Source organism: Poecilia reticulata, chromosome 23 (genome assembly GCF_904066995.2).
Source record: "Poecilia reticulata chromosome 23, P_reticulata-male-v2, whole genome shotgun sequence".
NCBI classification, from domain to species: Eukaryota; Metazoa; Chordata; class Actinopteri; order Cyprinodontiformes; family Poeciliidae; genus Poecilia; species Poecilia reticulata.
Window position 1 is genome coordinate 1,681,232 of NC_088852.1, and position 19,471 is coordinate 1,700,702.

A 19,471-nucleotide genomic window follows, 5' to 3' on the forward strand; every position below is an offset into this window, starting at 1 on the left:
CAGTTGTTGCACTATTTCAAATGCAGAATCCCATTTCCACGCAGTCCCACAAGCTGTTTGCATCAGGAAATCAGTTTTACAATTTGAATTTCAACATATATTTTTGAGAAAATATTGATGTTCATCCTTCAACTCAATATTAAAAAATCCCTTTTACTGTCCCTGACGCTTTTATCCAGTTTCTCAATAAATTAAATGCTACACACTTTTGTATCATTGATTATAGTTTTTGAAGATCCTTAGTCAAAGTACATGCACATAATTCACTAATTCTGCAATTATTATAATACTGGTATTACTCGTTTCATTCCTTAGTTGACGAGTGTCGCTAAAAAGCTTCAAACCCAAAATTCAAAATAACTTTTAGAATTTTGGTTGCACTTTGTTATATTTAGAAGACATCAGTCAGGCTAATGTTTGTTTTTATTGCACAGGGTTAAGATTATTTATCTTTGTTTATTTCACACTTTGACCATCAAAGCTCTTCTTCTTGTCGGTATTGTTAACAGTGAAAGCGTTTTGGAGCTAATTAGCCTCAGCAGCTCATCGGGGGTTAATCCAGTGGGTTCATTTTAAAACTCCTTCCACTGACAGTAGGAGGTTTTTGGAAAATGTGCCGAACGTCCAACAGGTTAAAATCCTCCACAGCTCAGAGGAATCATTGTTCCGGCTGGATTTTAATGAGTGTGTGTGTGTGTGTGTGTGTGTGTGTGTGTGTGTGTGTGTGTGTGTGTGTGTGTGTGTGTGTGTGTGTGTGTGTGTGTGTGTGTGTGTGTGTGTGTGTGTGTCTCAGCCTGGGAGGGAGCGTTATCTTTGTTTTAATCAGCCTTGAACAGAGAGAAAAAGAGGGCAGGCTCTGCCTCCTTCTCTCTCTTTGGATCTGTAATAAGCCTTCTTGCTCTAAATCCTTTAATCTGAGCAGGAATGAAGGCCATATCTCTGTCTTCTGGCTCCAGAGAACAATCACACACACACACACACACACACACACACACACACACACACACATCGTTTCACCAGCCTTGTTAACATCGCGGGAACTCGTTCTGTCTGTCTGTATGTATTTGTATTGTATGTATTTCTGAGGGTTACAGTGAAGAAAATGTGCCAAACTTTTTAAGTCAGCAGATGAAAACGGTTAAATGCTCGAACAGAAACAAGCTGATGTTCTTTTGTGAGAAGTTTGAGCTGAAAATCTGCAGGATTGGCTGCGGTCCGCTTCCCGCTCCGGAGCCTCCAGGCTGATTTAAAATTTATGAATTTAACAGAAAGTTTCTCCTAAATGATCCAGAACAATTTGTTTTTGTTTTCTGGACTAATTTCTTCCTCTTTTTGTGTTTATTTTTTTCCCAGGCTCGACTCGTGGACTAATCCGCCCTTCAGACTGAAGCTGTGATTAGCCTGAATTACGAGGTGATTAATAATCCAATTGTTAAATGAATTACTTCCTGTTTGCTCCATCAGAAGCTTATCTGAAGAGGTTTTCATTTCCATTGTGGATTTATGGTTAATAATGAAATAAAATGATCGGGATTGTTGGCAGGATGAGCTGCCGGCTGCTTTTATCTCCTAACTCTCTCCAGCAGTGACAGTAATTACGCTTTCGATGGTTTAACCGGCAGCAGCAGAGCAGGTGGGAGGATAAGAAGTCATTTCATGCAAGGAGGAAAAATAGGATTCATCTTTTTAGCCGCAGAGTCCTTCACAACCCTAAAACACATCGAACAATATGGAGTTATTTGGGGATTTTCAGAGCTTTGATGGAAGCAGCTTGACTCCAAATGGATCATTTTTCTCCTCTGACTGATCCATTGTGTTCATCACTGATGCATTTGTATAATTGGATCTTTTCATAACTTTTCTACTAATTATGGTTTTAAATAAAGGTTACAAATGTCAAGAAAATCCAACTTAAACAGTTTATTTCAGATTATATTAACAGTTTATAACATAAAATGAAGATATCAAGATACCAACGTGTGTGATTAAATATTGTTTTACCAGTCGGATCAAAGCAGATTTTATCTATTTGCTCAGATTTCATCAGTCAGTCACTTTTTCAGGTTAATGATGAATTGTGAGTTTATTGAACATTTTTTTCGCTATCGATGTGTCAGAACAATCTGTGACCAAAATTATGAAAGTTATTTCTAATTTTGGGTATGGAAATGAGCAATGCTACTGTTAAGATATTAGGAAGCAATATAATTTAGAGATAGTTGTAGAAGTAGTTAATTATGCTGATTATGAAAATGTGAATTGTTTTCATAAGGACACAGGATATAAAACCTTCCAGCCGTATTGAAAACACTGCAGGATAAAAACCCGAAACTTTTCAAAAATACGTAAAAATTCAATTTGCAACAGTTTTCCTGAACAGCAGTGGGATTTATCAGTTTGAAATAATGTAATTATGAAAAAGCAATGGCACTATAGGATATATTTCACTCAATTTCAGTTTGAGCATGAACAGCATCAGTGAAATAACTTTAGTGCCTGGTGGATCTAATTAGCATCATAGCTAAATTTATACTGTTTATAGCTCCAGAGTTTAAAATTATCTATAAGTAAGTTAAAAAGTATTTTTTTGTAATAAAAACGGAAGTGGTGCAACGTTTCTCCTGCTGCTCAGTCGATATTTTCGCCTGTTGGAGACAAATCTGATGATTTATATTTTACCATAACTGGTTCAGCAGGAGAAGGAGGAAGATCACAGATCTAACTAAACGTGAACATCAACTTTGACTCATAAATCCAAAAAATCGGAGGTCGTTTTGTTCAACCTAAAACTGTTTTGTTGCTTTGTTAACTGATAGTTTCACATTATCAGCAGATAAACAGATAAAACTCTTGCTTTGTTTTTGGGAGCTGATTGATTCATTCCAGCTCAAATCAGCTCTGACGTCCTTTGATCCGCTAAAGGCAGCGACAGAACACCTGTCAGCTCCGGGTTTTCTCCCCTCCTTCGGATCCCAGTTTCATCTTTTCATGTTAAACGTCTCGATCTGGACCCGGCCCACTGAGGGCTTCACTCACAACATCATAAGGACTTCAAAATGAGTCGATGTCGGGACGCGCCGACAGCGTTTCAAACGCGAGCCGAACGGGAAGAGCGACGGCTGCTCCGACGGGAACGCCGACAGATGTGTGGATTTCAGGATCTCTGCTCAGGTTTCGATGATTAAAGCAGCTGCAGGTTCTGGTGCTGAAATGCCGGGTTAGTCACTCGGTCTGGCACTAAATTACATCTGCATATCTGTCCGCAAATTTACTGACATGAGTTGGAGTCATGTTTTTTTTCTCCTCTCTTTACTCGCGGCTCAGCAGAAACACGTCTGGGTATTGATCCAAGTCATATTTATTTAAGGAGATTGATTCCCGTCCTTCCCGCCGCTACGCGGTTCTCCATTTGTTCCCGAGTGATTAAAGAATAAATTTAGTTTAGTTTGCTGATCCGGCTTTGGATTTACACCTGCAAGGCTCCAGGAAGCAGGAAAACCTTCAAAAACCTGAAAAAATATTAATACTCCAAAGATTCCCAATTGGATTGAGGTGTGTACTTTGACTAGACCAAACATCTGCAACCCTTGCAATCCAAACATGCCCACATTCCTTCCGTACAATACCGATTTTATTTAAAGAGCACTTTAACCAGCCTCAGAACCAGTGATGTACACCATCGCATAACATAAATATGATCAATTATATTTGATCATCAATAAGCAAAGTAATATATAAATAAAATAGTAAAAATAATGAAATCAGAAAGTCACAAAACTTGTTTAAAGCCACAAATTTAGCAGAAATTCAACTTATAATTTTTAATATTAATTTAAAAAAAAATCACTATTCTATTTATTTTAGTTATAAAATAAAAACGTAAAAATGGGGCCTCTGTCTCTTTAAGAAGCTCCTGCTCTATCCTATCAGTATCAGTAATCAGAAAAATGCTTTAATCTTTTCATATAATTGTGTTGAATTGCATATAATATGAGAAGTTAACGTCAGATAAATAATCCTAACGTCTAGATGTTTCGGTTTCTGAAAGGTTGAATTAATTTTTTCAACAAGGACAAACAGAATATTTGGGTTCTGGTTTCTTATTTGACTTCAAAACGTTCGTATCATCACATTTCCATCTCTGGGGTAACTGGGAGCAAACTGGTTGACTGTTTTCCTTTTTGTTGCACCACTGGTCTGACTGGCCCTCTGTTTTTAACTCTCCTCCCAACAGTCGGCCTTTGTTCTGGTGCCGACCCGACTCTGTTTCTGCTCTCTGTGCCGCTGCCCTGCTGAGATGTCACCAACTTGCACTTTGCAACCAGAACTTTCAATGACAGCCTGCTGTAAAGTTGATTTATCAGCAGAAGTTGCAGAAGCATAAATGAAGCAGTTCATCAGCCCTCCTGCCATTTTCCTCTGTTGAACTCTGGGTTTATGTGGCCGGATGTTCGTCTCTTTGGAGGATAAAATCAGGCGAAAAGACGCCGAGTCGGATTCAGAGCCAAACGTATGTCAGGTTTAGTGTTTGTTGTTGAAACTAAAAATACATTTCTGACTCTTTTATTACCTGAACCTTCAGAGGGTTCACACTAAACTGAGACAAACCAACCAAACCCTTTGAGCAACTTGTTCCCCTCCGGGCCTGTGGGGGCGCTGTTTGGCTTTCCTTCTAGTTCAGTGGTTCTTAACCTTTTTTGAGGTACCAAACCCACCAGTTTCATATGCGCATTCACTGAACCCTTCTGTAGTGAAAAATAAAATATGATTTTTTTTTTCCAAATTCAAGACATAGGGGTGACCCAAATACAGTCTAGTCGGGTCACCCCATGATCACCAAGTCTTCTTAAAAGGCGGAGTCTCTGAGATCAGTTCTTCAAAATGTAGTCAGTGTTTTCAGTTGAGTCCAGGAACGACCCAAGGTATTTAAAATCTGCCACAGTTTCAACAGGTTGGCCATCGAGAGAAACTGGAACCACTTTAAGGTCTTTAGATCATTTAATTAGCTCTACTTTCTTAAGAGAATTAATAATAAATAATAAAGACTTGTATTATTCTGATTTAGTAATGTAATTATATTAGTTGTGTTACCACCCCCACGCCACTAGAGGCAGTAGCAACCCCGAAAAGATGCGACTAAGGAGCAGATTTAGAAGTTCACCAAAAGCTACAGAATGTGGTAAAAACTGTGAGATTTGCTGAAGTAAATAAAGACAAGTTCAAATCCATGCTGAGAGAGGAGCTCCTTCAATCAGGGCTCCTCCGCAGCTCTGATTGGCTCAGCAATGTAACGTGATCCTCTGATTGGCTCAGCAATGTAACGTGATCCTCTGATTGGCTAAGCAATGTAACGTGATCCTCTGATTGGCTAAGCAATGTAACGTGATCCTCTGCAGCAAGTGATGGCAAAGCGGGGCGTCATCACGACTTTACACAAATGTGTCTTCACCTCCGCGGCAGAGGCTCCGCCGAACCCGAGACCGACTCACCGAACCCCTGGGGTTCGAACGAACCCAGGTTAAGAACCACTGATCTAGCTCCTAAATTTTAATGTCTTTAGTTGTCGCTTCAATATTTCCACCTAATGTTGTTTCCTTGCGATGCCATCTTGTTTGTTAAGTGAATTAATTTCCAGGTGGGGCCTGGAAGGGTCTGGTTTTAGAGATTAGGGTTCACTTTGTCTAAGTTGGCTTGAATTTGGCATAAACTAAAGCACATCTGGTTCATTTATTGTTTGACTAAAAGCTGCCCAACTTCCATTAAACTCCCCTTACAGTAATTAAATTGTGCTTTAATCCTAATTATCACTAAGAACTCAGCCCGTTCAGTTTTGATTTTACTTCTTGGAACGCCCGTCTGATGCTTTTTGGCCGCCGCATGAATCCCTGCCTGCTGATAAATGTTATCGGTCCTTCCCCGTCGTTTCCCCTCCACTGAATCAGTCCTTTTCACTTCTTATCTGAGCCGGGGAATAACTGGACTCCCTGAAGAAACTGCGGTCACTGAGCTGCTGCTGCTTCCACAGATGGTGGAAAGGAAAGGAGTCACAGCCTCCCTGCATAACATGCCAGACACACGGGGCTGCAAATAACCTTTACTCTATCGATTATTTATCAATTACTCCATGATTGATTGGATGAGAAAGTTGCCACATTCTGCAGATTTTTTTATTTAACCAATTAAATATATTTTAAACATTAGGAATCCATAAAAGATGCAAATAAACGAATAGTTCAAATCATTTTTAAATAAACATTTGAATAAATGCAATAAGCTTTAGTGAACATTTGATCATTTGCTGCTAAAAACAGCAGCTTGACTTGACATCAATACAGTGTAGGGCTGATCGGATCACTTTTTATTTACAGAATATGAACCTTGTGAAGCTAAGCTAGTTCTTTATTTTAAATGCTAAATGCTTGTATTTTTTGTACAGTTTTTTTTATTAATTAATGCTGTATGTACTTTAGCAAATTGCCTTTTTTTTGCCTGTATACTCCATTAATCAATTAATCGATTACTAAATTAGTTGGCGATTATTTCAACAATCGTGTGTCTCATCTCAGCTTGTAGCTTGCAGCTGGCAATTACTTTCACATAGTTGCTATATGTAACCATGGCAACCAGGTGTTGTTTTTACAACCGGGAGCAGCTAATTAGCATCTGAAAAACTCAAACAATACCTGAACTTTGACCCCTAATGCCGGATGAGTAGAAAGACTTCATGGACGGAGGGCAGACAAAGAGGAAGTTCAAATCTTCACCTCATATCCCCTACTCCAACATCTTCTAACCATCCAACCAGACAGAGATTTACAGGGAAGCAGCAAAAGCAAAAGAGGTGGATTAGCAGAGCTGCCAACAACTGATTCTTCTTAAAGGAAAATCAACAGGGTTTTAATCCGTGTAAGATTTTATATTGTTGCAACCAAGAAAAACACAACCAAACAGGTTACCTCGTTTTTTGTGGCCATTTCTTTCACCAGATACCTTGAGATTAAAATGACTCTTAAAGCTTCAGTTTGTAACTTTTAGGGAAAAAATTCTATATATTTGTTAAAACTGTCTTTATGTTGTGACAGTTTGAGACAGAAAATCTGTGAAAAGATTGATCTCCTCCCCGAGTTACTGCCATCTGAAGAAATGAACCAAAAACAACCAATCAGAGCCAGGAGGAGGGTCTTAGCGCTGCCAATCATTCTCATGTAGCCGCTGTGACCAACTTACCATTACAGGAGAACCATTTATCTTTGGTGGCTATGCTAAGTAGCTTTAGCATTCAAGCTAAGCTAGCTGTAGTATAGCAGAGAGTAGAGAGGGGTAGTGATTGACTGCGCTAAGACCCGCCTCCTATCACTGATTGGTTAGCGCTTAGAGAAGGCAGTGGATTTATTATTTTCAGAGATTATGGTGACATAAAGTTACATTCTGCAGCTTTAATGTCGACTTAATATTGGGACAGAAAATGGACACCAGCTAAGGGTCAGATTGGTTTATAAACACATTATTATACAAATAATTACCAACCAAATCCGCTACTGAGCCACAAAACTTGCTTATAATTAAATAGACATTTTAAAAGTTAAAAGTTGGAGAAGTTCTGCAGAGGAGGGAAGTGATCGGACCAACTCTAACCAGGCAGATGTTCTCAGATCAGCGCCGTTTCATCGCATCGGTTTTATTTTCCCCAGGAACTCCTCAGGTGCCGTTTGTTCCTCCAGACTGCGTCGTCTCTGGAACTGATGGAGGAGATTGCCTGTGTGTGTGTTGATAGACGAGCTCCTCCTCCCGTGTGTCCGTCCTGTTTGCTGCTTTAGCTTCACTTTCCCCTCGCCAGACTCCTTCATTACCGCCAATAAGGAGTCCATTTCCCCCGGGGTTCCTCCAATCACAGCCACTGCGTCCCTCCAGCTCCGGCCAATCAGCATCCATGTTCCTCTGGCCCGATGTCATGAATGGCTAATGTCGCCCAGCGGCGGGCTGGAATGTAAATCAGACGTTTTGGAGCGAAAGTTGAGGTGAATTCGACGATGATGAACAGTTTTGGTTGCAGGGAAGTGAATAATGAGGGACAACATGGCGGTGTCAAGAACAGCATTCAGTCAAGTTAGAACATTTCAGCAGCAAACATCAATAAATACCATCAAAGTCAGTTATTGTTGATCAAAAACGGTTTTAAAAAATTTAGTGTTCTGCAGTTTTCTGCAAGTTTGTTCCACATTTCAGGTGCACAAAGCTGAATCAATCATTTAGATTTGAATAACACATTTCAGCAAGGAGGCAGTTCAAAGAGTTTTACATCATAAAAACAGCGATAAAAACACCAGACAGTCAGCAGTAACAAACATTACGTTTTTATCAAATGCCATCATCAATAATTACCATCAGATTCAGTTATTATGAATCAAAGAGATCTCTAACTAGGTGTGTTTTAGTCTAGGTTTAAAGGAGTTCAGTGTTTCGGCTGTTTTGCAGTTTAGAACTGGATGATGTGCTCCATCTTCCTGGTTTTAGTCAGAACACCAGCAGCAGCGTTCTGGATCAGCTGCTCTGAAGGTCAGAGGTCAGCCTAATCTCTCTCTCCTTTTAACCTTTTTATCATCTCCTTTCTGGTACACCTACAGACTTGGCAGCATCTCATCCCTTCAGAGGAAAATATTAGACATCTGAATCGTCTCCAGGCAGAGAGTAGACGACTTTTAACCACATTCATCAAATGCATGTGATATCAGATGAGTTTTCTGAGACAAAAATGTGATTGCCTGACAGAAAAAAGAGACATTCAATCAGCAGACTCGAACCGCGGTCGGCCTCAGATGTGCGCAGTCCCGGTGGGACGTCGAGTGTCAGAAAGCAAGGATTGTTTGAAGCGGTTCCCACGGGTTGGGATGTGGAGGGAGGCGCACGCAGAGAGAAACATGCGAGTGATGAAGAGACGACTGAAGGAACAAGGCTTAAGGAGGTTAGACAGGAGCAGAAAATCTGTGAGGCTTTATTCCCCCGGCTGGAGCTTCAACACACATTCCTAGATTCAGCTTCACCACTAACTTTTCAGCCAGAGCTTTTGACTTTTAAAGACTCCCACTCACTTCAACCTGCGTTTTTTTTAAGTTTCCATGACCCTGTTTGTACGTTTTTCCAGTTTTCTACCAAATAGGGCTTGCTGGACGAAGGCAGATTTATTGGCAGACTTCTGTCTGACTCGTAAATCCTTAAATCAGACTTTTAGATGCATACTGGCTGATTGTTTCTGGAAATACAGTGGCAGAGCAAATATTCAAAACATGTCCTGGTCCTAGGAGTCTGATAATTCAGAAGCCCCTGATTGCTACAGATTAGCTTCTCTAACATTTGGTGTAGATCTCAGGATGGTTTCTCACCTGATGGTCCTGTAGTTTCAGTTCGATTTGGAACCAGAACTCCATCATCTGCTCCTCCTCCAGCTGCTGTAGTTCTGAGTCAAACCAACCTGTTCCCCTCCCGGCCTGTGGGGGCGCTGCACCAAGAACCACTGAAGGAAACGACACAGAAACCTCTGAAGACACTGAGAGCAACTTCCTTCTTCACCAGATGAAACAAAAAAGGAGGCGTTAGACTTTAGCAGTTGGAGGATTTCTCTTTAGTCTTTGGCTAAAGACTATTAGCCGTTTCTTATGCTAGCGATAGGCTAGCATATTTGTTTTGGTTGTATTTATCAAGAATTCTATTGTAGCCATTCAGCTTTCCAGTGTTTCAGGAAGCCCTGGTCAATCATTGAACATCTTTAGAAATGTGGACTGTAGATGCTAACATTAGCATTAGCAACATGTTTAGCACTGAGATGCTATTTTAGGCCTGAACAGCTTAGCTGATAGGCTAACTCCCTTTAGCACAACTGCAACATGACGGTAGTCTTTTCCAGCGTCCAATCAGATTGGTTTGAAGCAAAAAGTAACCTGCAGTGGGAGAACAGAAGACGCTTTATCATCCATCACTGCTGTTGCTTGTGCGTCTGATTTAATGGCGTACCAGAAACGCAGAAAATCAAACGTTCCACTGGGAACTTTTGTATGTGAAAAAAGAAAAATGTGATTAATTGTGCTAAATTTTATTAATAAAATTAAAGTCCTGACCCTAATTTAAAAGCTTTCCAGACTCTAAAAGAACAACCCCATTTTGAGGGGAATAATTTAACTGCTACACATGGAACAAAAGTCAAGATTCCTACATTATCTGGAGCTGTCCAGAACTTGATTTAGTAGTTTTCCAAACTTATTCCACTTTATTGTCAAAATGTTTCATCCATCCATCCAAATGTCTTGAACGAGTCAAAAAGTCTTGAAAACTATTGTTTAGTTCAAAAAAGTAGTAAATGTAGATGTTTTTCTACCGTGTTTTCGGCTTTCACACCAGAATTTTTCTCTTTTTTAAAGCTGCATAATCCAGCAGTTCACACATTAAAAGTGTCACTCACCTTTTCTCCCTTCAGGTAATTTCTTTGCTTAACTGTAGGAAGTGGAAATAATTTCCGGTTCTCAGCGTTACCTGTCTGATCAGTCCATCCGTCATTCAGTAAAAATCCTTCTCATCCTGAAGAACACTGCAACGATTTATAGCAGTGAGCCGGTGGCACAAAGGCTTTATTGAGGCCGCTGATCTTCTAAGTAGTGATCCTTCTGTTTGCAATAATTATCCTAAAACCTCATAATAACCCTTCAGTGGTTTAATTATGTTTATATAGTGAGGCAAGGTTTTTATCCTTAACAAGCTCTGAAAAGGGGCTTTACCTAAACGTTTCACATCCATAAAATCCCATCTGTTGTTTTCAAGAGAAACACAAACACACCTTTGACACAAACCGAGTTTATTTCAGCCCTGACAGCAGTCAGGCTGAACTGGAGGATGAAAAACGCTTCAGAGAGAAAAGAAAAGCGGCTGAGATGGCTTACGGAGGAAACAGAAGATGATTTTAGCCCTTTGATGTCGCAGATCCTCAACAGGACAAGGCGGGGAACATACCTGCTGGGTTTGGCTTGTTTTAATGTTACAGGGAGAAAAGGTGCGACATTTAATGACAGCGACAGATTAAATTTATGATAAAAGTGTGAGGCTGACTCTAATAAGCCCAGAATGTTTCGGTTCACTGACTGAGAAGATCCTGCAGCACAATTCAAAGATAAATTCAATTTAAAAATACTTTATCCTATTAGTTTCCTGGACAATAAATTGTCCCTGTAATTACTGCGGTAAACAATGTTGTAATTATGTAATTAAAGTAAAAGACCAATAAACTTTAATTTAAGAACACTTAACATTGGAACTGGAAAATAATTTAAATATCCAAAATAAAAACAACCAAACACAAAAAGTAAAACCAAAATAAAAACCACTTAGAACTGAAACTGACAGGATTCGTCATCGCTTATATCACAAAAGATGTCTTCAGTCGTTGCTGGAAGGTGAAGCTGCAGGCAGAAAGGATCTCCAGTAGCAGTCAGTGTTACAACAAGGTATATATAGGTCCTATATAAATAAAATTATAACTTATTTAAAACATTTTAAAAATGTGCACATGGTGTTTTACCTTCATGCTGGAGTAAATGTGTATTTTTCCAGCCCTCTATATGTAATGTAAAATTTGTCACGAGATTATCAATATACATTTTATTTAAATCTACTTGTTAAATTTTATTTTTTTATATACTACTTTAATTCAACTTTTTTATTTTTGTATATATTATTTTTATTTTCATTAAGCTTCTAGAAACATTTGTGTGAACATTCATCATTTCTCTATTTTATTAAATATATTTACATTTTGATTTATCGTGAAATGTAAGATTATTTACAGTAGTTGACCACTAGGGGCAGCGTGAGATAGATTTTATTTTTTCGCTGCATTCTGAAATCTCACCACTAGGCGTCACTAAGACTGTAATTATTTAACAACCAGCTGGTATTTTTCTGGTTTTGTCTTCCAGACACGATGGAGCGGTGGTGGGCGTGGCGGCTCGCCGTGGTTGCCATGGCGACGGCTCACCTCGCCCTGTGCCGCGTCTTGGACCCGGAGTTTTCGTCCGCCACGCTGATCAACAACGTGGTGGCGCACCCCGCCACGGGCCGGCTGTACGTGGGCGCGATCAACAACCTGTACCAGCTGAGCGCCGACCTGGAGCTGGAGTCCAGCTTCGTAACGGGGCCCAAACTCGACAACCGGCAGTGCACGCCGCCCGTCACCACCGCCTCCTGCAAGGACGCAAAGGACACGCCCAACTACAACAAGCTGCTGCTGCTCCACCCGGCCAAGAACCAGCTGGTGGTGTGCGGCAGCCTGTTCAGGGGCCTCTGCTCGCTCAGGAGCCTGGACGGCGTGAAGGACGAAGTCTACTTCAACGACAACAAGGGCGAGAAGTCGTACGTGGCGAGCGCCGATGAGACCGTCTCCGTCGTGGGAGTGATGTCATACTACAAGAAAAACAAAGAAAACCTCACCGTTTTCCTGGTGAGGAGGAAACACAAGCTCCGCCCACTCCTCCGTGTTTACCAGAATAAAGTCGAAATTTTACGAGAATAAAGTTGAAATAAAAATACGGTAAAAATAACAAGAATAGTGACAAAATATCACATTACTATTGTAATATTTGCACTATTACATTAGTAATGTAATATTTTGCGAATTAAGTCAAAATATTACAACAATAAAGTCATAATGTTCTACTTTGTCAGAATATTAATCTCGTTGTAATTAACCCAAATTTAAGCTCCTTATTTAACATGTGATTGACTTCCGGTTTTTGATTTAATGCTTTTATTTTGATAGGAGAGCTTCCGCTGTTTATATTATAGAACGGCACAAGTTGCGACAGCGTGGTAAAAAATATCTCATTAACGGCCCAGCTTATTATTTTGAATCTTTAAAAGAGGCAGATGCTCTCACGGTGAAACTCGACTTCCTCCCAGTAAACCTCGCTATTATTGTTCTTATTTCTGAATAATAATGGCATTAAAACATCTTAATTTAATAAATCTCCAGACTTACATTTGCAATAATTACTGCTTGATGTCTTTCTCCGTCAGGTTGCTAAAGGCCACAGCAGTTTGGACAACATGAAGCTCATCTCCACCCGCGTCCTGGAGGAAGAGGGCGACTGGGACGTGTTCGAGAACATCATCGAGACCGCGGCGGTCCAGTCCAATCCCTTCAACGTGAAATACGCGCACGACTTCCGCTTCAGCTTCAAAAGCAACGGCTTCGTCTACTTCCTGTTTTCCAGGAAGCTCAACTCGCACAACCACAAGAACTTCACGTTCATCTCCCGGATCTGCGAGGAGGATCACAACTACTACTCGTACACGGAGCTGCAGCTCAACTGCAGCGCCAGCAATGAGTTCAGCAAGGTTCTGGTGAGGAGAACCAGCCGGTCCTGATGTTTATTATTGTTGCTCATATTTATAATAAACCAAACTTCAATCTGCTTCCTCTGGTCTTCCAGGCGGCTTTTGTTGGACCAGCAGGCGAAGCTTTGGCTCAGAGTCTGAGCCGGTCCAGTCGGTACGGCTCTGAGTACGGACCCATCTTGGCTCACGACGAAGTTTTGTTCGCCACCTTCAGCAATGAAGACGACAACTCAGCCATGTGTATGACGCACTTTCATGTTTTTATAGCTTTTTTTTATCAGTTTGGTCTCAGAAAAATGTTTCCTATCGATTAATTTGCAGTCAGGTTCATAACACCTTGTCTAAGGGGCTCAGCACTGCCCCCTGTCAGTCAGACACGGTACTTTCTCTGCACGTTTATGGCCAATCAAAAAGATACATTCATTAAATCTATCCATCAGGAATATCAACACATGTAGGAAATGTGTAATTAAACAAGCATGTTAGCTATATAATACATATACAGCGCCCCCAGAGGTGAGGCACGGCACTGCACTGCCTCACCTCGGTCTTCAAAAACTATTTATAGAAATTTTTCTCATCATTGTTGGGATCTATTTTACTTCTCCACAGATTTGATCAGATGAAGCAGCCGTGAATCAAAAGATGAAATACTTAGCTTTCGTTCTGTGTACACAAAAATTTTTAACGTTGAATATTTCTCACAGAGCACTATAAATGAAACAGTGTTGCAGTTTTCTTCTGTAGTAATTCAGTAATTGGGTTATTTTGGCAATAACTTTTACAAAGCTTGTTCATTTGTGCTCTTTTGGACCCCCAGGCCAGCAGGGGGCCCCAAGCGGTGGCAAACTTTGCTTATATCTCTGTGTTTTTACATAAGGTGTTGCGAAAAAGTATTTAGTCTTTACAGATTTCTCATGTTTTAGCTATTTTCTTGCTTTATTTTCTTAATGTTTCATATTTAGCTTGAGTAGAGACAGATTTTGTTTCTGCTCCTGTTTTCAGGTATGTACCCTTTAAAGTTCATCGACAAACAAATTTATAAAGTCATAGACGCCTGTTACAACCACGGGGGCCTCATCAACAACCAGCTGGCGGTTTATTCGCCTTATTCTACTTCTAATTCCAAGCCTGAGGAGCTGTGCAGCGGAACGGTACTAAAATCCTCTCCTGAAACGAAGCTGAAACACAAATCTGAGGTTTTAAGTGGAAAACCTGCTCTTTCACCAGAGAGGCATGGAGAAATGTGGAGCCGAGCATCTGCCCTCACCGCTGGCCAGTACGGCCGAATTCGCCTTGGCGGCCGAGCCGTCATGGAAGCATGGGGGTCACCTGACTGCTGTGGCTGTTGCCGTGGAGATGGACCATGCTGTGGCGTTCCTGGGCACCATCGCTGGAGAGGTGACAGATTCCTCAATCTTACCGTTTATGGGTTCAAAATTACACTAAAAAATGCATTTTGGTTGACAAAAGCTAGCAAGCTAACATTAGCACCAATATTTCCTAATGTTTTTATTCACAGCTACATAAAAATATGCAAATATTTCCTTCTGCCATCTTGGATTGTCTGCATATGAACTTGTTGGAAATGTTTTAATCCGTTTCTTTATGGTTTTCGGCTTCATGAGGGACTCATACGATAAATTAAACAAACTCAATCATTTTTAATTGCATAATTTATCATTTTTCTCTTTTCCTACCAAAAACTGGATGACAGAAGTTGTTTCAGTTTTTTTTTATTTTGAATCTTTAAAATGTCTTTCAGTTCCAAATGCTCACTAGAATTTAAAGTTTATTGCTCTTGTTTTATTTCCACTAAATGTCATTCTGGTTGAAATGTTTTAGCTGTCGCCGTCCTGCTGCCACTGTGGTTCCTGCTCTGCGCTGGCGGTAACGTTTCCACTTCCTGTTTCTCCTGTGCAGGTGCTGAAGCTGCATCTGTCGGCTCAACCCGAGGTTTACGGCCAGCCGCTGAGCGGCGCCTCCAGGTACAAGGTCAACAAGAACCTGCTGTTCGACTCCAGCCTGCAGCACCTGTACATCACCACGGACAAAAAGGTCGGAGCCCATTGATTGTTCCGTTAAACGGATCCATCGCTCCACGCTTCCACCCGTCCACAGCGACCCGGAAGGTCGCTGCGGCGGCGGCGGCGGCTAGCTCCTGTTTCCCCCTTTCATCCATCAAGCTGCTGATTTAATGAGCCCTTCATTTATTCCCTCTGTCCTATTTGATCATTTATTCTCTGTCGACTAACAGCAACACATCCGTCTGCATTACCGCACACAAGTCGCTGCTTGATTTATTCACTCCGTTTCTCTTCCTCTCCGTCATCCGTCTTTCTTTGCTTTGTCCTTTCATCTTCTCCGCAGCCGAGGTGAAATAGATGTTATTGATTTTAGAAATGAATTAATTACAAAGCACTTCAAGAGAGCAATTTGCTTTGATCAAGTCGAGCGACGACGCTGGAGCTCGTTCCGTCTGCTCATTTAAATTTATTAGACGGCGCTCAGCCTGTCAGAGAGCAGAGCCGCTTGGAAGATGTTCAACGTAAAAAACATCAGGAGGAAGAATCAACGCTGTGTTAAAGTAATGAGAAATGTGGGATTAAGACGGAATTTATTTCAATTTTATATTTTTTTACTGAATTTAAACATGAAAATGTTCATTTTTGGTGTTTTTTTTGCAGCCAAAGATCCTCTGCAGGCAGAAAAGTCAACAAGTACCAAACTATTTATAGTCCTTAAACTTTTACAAACTTCACTTTATTTGATTAACTGAGATTAATCAACACAAAGTAGCAAAAATGAAGAAAACATTAAAACTGCAACAAAGTTCTGTACAAGATCATGAAACACAAACAGCCGATCAATAAAACAGATCAATAAGATGCCATCAATAAAAGAAGCTTCCAGAAAATAAAACTTTGAAAAATTATTCAGTTAAAATCATTAAAGCATTTTATTTTTGTTTTTCATTTTAAGAATTTAATTCTTTTTAAAAATATAATTTATTTGCCGTAAGATTGATTAAATATATATATATTTTTTTTTTATTAAAAAAATGTTTAAAATTATTTTTGCATGAGTTTTTATGACCTACTTAGGGTTGTAAATAAAGCAGTTTCTGTAACACAAAACAAAGTTTAAATCTAATTTTGACTGTTTAGTAGTTTATTAATAAAACTTTCTAATAAGATTTATTTATTTAAATAAATTCAGAAAAAAAATATGCATAAATATTTTTATTTATTACAAAATACATATGTATATAAATAAATAATTTAAAACATAAAAAATAATTAAATAGAATAATAATGAAATGAACTTCCTGTGTGTCCAGATCACCAAGGTTCCGGTCCAGACCTGCCATCTGATGACCGACTGCCACACCTGCGTTCAGGTGAAGGATCCGTACTGCGGCTGGTGTGTCCTGGAGGGAAGGTGAGCGACTCCTGAACCGCCGCAGCCTGACATGGGATCCAATCAGCTGCCGGAAATCAAGCCGCCATGTTGTTTGTCCAGGTGCACCAGGAAGCAGGACTGCAGCAGGTCAGCAGAGACGAACGCCTGGCTCTGGTCTCCCAACGGGAAGTGCGTTGAGATCGCAGACTTCAACCCGCCGAACATCAGCTGCAACAAGACCAAGCAGGTGGGTGAAAATCCCAGCGAAGAATCAGAACGAAGTTTCTCTGATGAGACGCCATCTTTCATTTGATTTTAAATTGTTGTTGGTGGTGCAGCTGTTATTTCTTCATATTTCTGTGAATTATGCATCAGCAGAGTTGAGTAGTAACTAGTTAATTTACTCAATTATAGTTACTCGAGTTACGTTATTATGAAGTAAATTTTCTGCATTCTCTACCCACTGAATGACAGAGACAGATTTTCCTTGTGGGTTTACGTTAGCCAGCTGGTTAGCCAGCTAGCTGCTAAAGCTAACCCTAAAAGCTGCTTTAAGTTTTAAAGCCTTATTTTTAAAAAAAATCTTTATCTGGTGAACTTTTCTAGACTTACTAACCACTAACCTTATAAATCACCTTATTTTATCCCTGGAAATAAAATGGACAAAATGCTAGCAAGCTAACGTTAGCAGCACACTTTCCTAGTATTAGCTCGAGCAATTCACCTTCCACATTGATTTTAGCACAAAATTAATCACATTTGATTTTATTTTCAATATAATTTTTCCTCATTGTTCTAATAAATAAATAATAATAAATTATTACATTTTATGCTTATGGGTTCCAGCTATTAGCTGTTAAAGCTAACATTACAAGCTCTTATAATGTTGGGTTTTCATGCAGTAAACTTGTATTTTACACGTCAGAAATATTAAATTTAAATAGATTTCAGTAGTTTGGTTAGGCTTTTAATGACTTTTCTCCTTTAAAATGAATAAAATTATATCTTATGTCTTTTCTCGTATCTGAAAAATCTAAAATTTATATTATAAAATAGATTGAGAGTAGCACGTAACGATTAAGTCGATAAATTTCAGTATGACCGCTGTAGCCCATATGTTTTCATTAGCTGAACTCCTGCAGAGGATGTATGATTCTGTCTGAACCTGAATTAATGGGACATTGATCCAAGTGTCCAGGGAGACGCAGTGTCCTTCAGCCGGAGTTTACAATGTAAAGTATGAGATCTTTTTTATTTAAGGAGAGATGGAGTCGTGTTTAAGTGACACTAAATTAATCAAATGACATGAATATTTGCTTTATGCAGATTGCTGCATTAGTTGATGGCGCTCTCACAGTCATCCTCATCAGATGTGTGATAATGCAATCAGATCAGGCTATAAAAACCAAAATGCAAACAGAAGTTGATGTTTGAATTATTTTAAAATGCAGCAGTAAAGACATTTCTCTCCATTTTCTAATCATTTTTAGAAAATTTGGAACATTTTTGCACAGTTTTAGAACAAGAAGAAACGTTTAATGAACAGAAACATAACTCAAAGTGAGTGATGTAAAGATTTCAGAATCGTGCATTTATTTCAGAATAATATTTAAATTCAGGAACCCAGAGATGAATTATGAGTGCTTTGCAGCAGAGCAGTTACTGCATTCATCTTGTTTGCCCTGTTGAACAGGATCCTCATGAGATAAATCAGTTGTTTATTTTTAATCAACATAATGTGATATTTTTTTGCATAAAAATGCTGGGTTTTTAGAAATATCTGAAATAATTACATGGAAAGATAATTAAGCTTGTTGGGAATCTAAAATAATATTTTAATGACATCAGATGAATATTTAGCCCCCTGCTGTTTAAAATAATTGAAGATTATGAGTGGAGATGAGCTTTACGACAATATATTAATAGTAATAATTGATGTGAATAATAATTTGTCATTTGAAGAATAAATACTTCTCTTACAGAAATAAAATCTTAATCAAACGTAAAGAAAACTGAGAATATTTCAGCCTTTTTCTCAGACTGGAGGATTTATTTAAAATTATTCACCAGTTCTAATCTCCTCACTGCTTAATATAAATAATGGACTCAAAACATTTACTACCGACATTCAAATCTCACAAAACCTCTCGAGTCCAAACGTGAGTTCAGAGTAAGGCCGAAAACGTTTCGCGATTTCAGCGTTTCATATTCGTCAATATCAATAATTATTGATTCGTTTTTCTTTTTTGAATATCTGAAATGCTGCCGAACATGTGGTGTTACTTTTCCTCATTTGTCCACAGTTTTCACTTCAAGCCGTTTTTAAAAAATATTTTTAAGAAGATATGAAGCACGGAGGAGAAACTTTAAACTCAGCAGACCGTTGCTAGGCAACCAAAATCTGGGCGGAACTCGAAACTTCTTCTTGCCAAGTCGTTGCTAGGCAACCAAAATCTGGGCGGAACTCGAAACTTCTTCTTGCCAAGTCGTTGCTAGGCAACCAAAATCTGGGCGGAACTCGAAACTTCTTCTTGCCAAGTCGTTGCTAGGCAACCAAAGAGTGAGTGAGCTAGTTGATTCCACCAAACTAGCGTAGCTAGCCGTTAAAGGTTGAGCTTTAACTGAATATTGTTTTGTCAGCCTCAGCTTGGAGTTTGTTTTGATTAAATCTGGAGCGCTGAACGTGACCTTC

The 19,471-nt window shown here is 39.5% G+C and overlaps 1 protein-coding gene across 2 annotated transcripts in view; it reads left to right on the top strand.

The window, feature by feature from the left end:
• Positions 1-1,319: 1,319 nt before the first annotated feature.
• Positions 1,320-19,471, top strand: part of LOC103459096 (plexin-B2-like) — a 46,902-nt gene continuing 28,750 nt past the window's right edge. For both annotated transcript variants that reach the window (XM_081603914.1, XM_081603915.1), the window contains exons 1-9: positions 1,320-1,413; positions 11,961-12,481; positions 13,057-13,383; positions 13,473-13,617; positions 14,383-14,531; positions 14,608-14,778; positions 15,301-15,435; positions 16,718-16,818; positions 16,900-17,026. In XM_081603914.1, the coding sequence (XP_081460040.1) occupies positions 11,966-12,481; positions 13,057-13,383; positions 13,473-13,617; positions 14,383-14,531; positions 14,608-14,778; positions 15,301-15,435; positions 16,718-16,818; positions 16,900-17,026 (1,671 nt within the window). In that variant the 5' untranslated portion in view covers positions 1,320-1,413; positions 11,961-11,965. The remainder of the gene's footprint in view (positions 1,414-11,960; positions 12,482-13,056; positions 13,384-13,472; positions 13,618-14,382; positions 14,532-14,607; positions 14,779-15,300; positions 15,436-16,717; positions 16,819-16,899; positions 17,027-19,471) is intronic.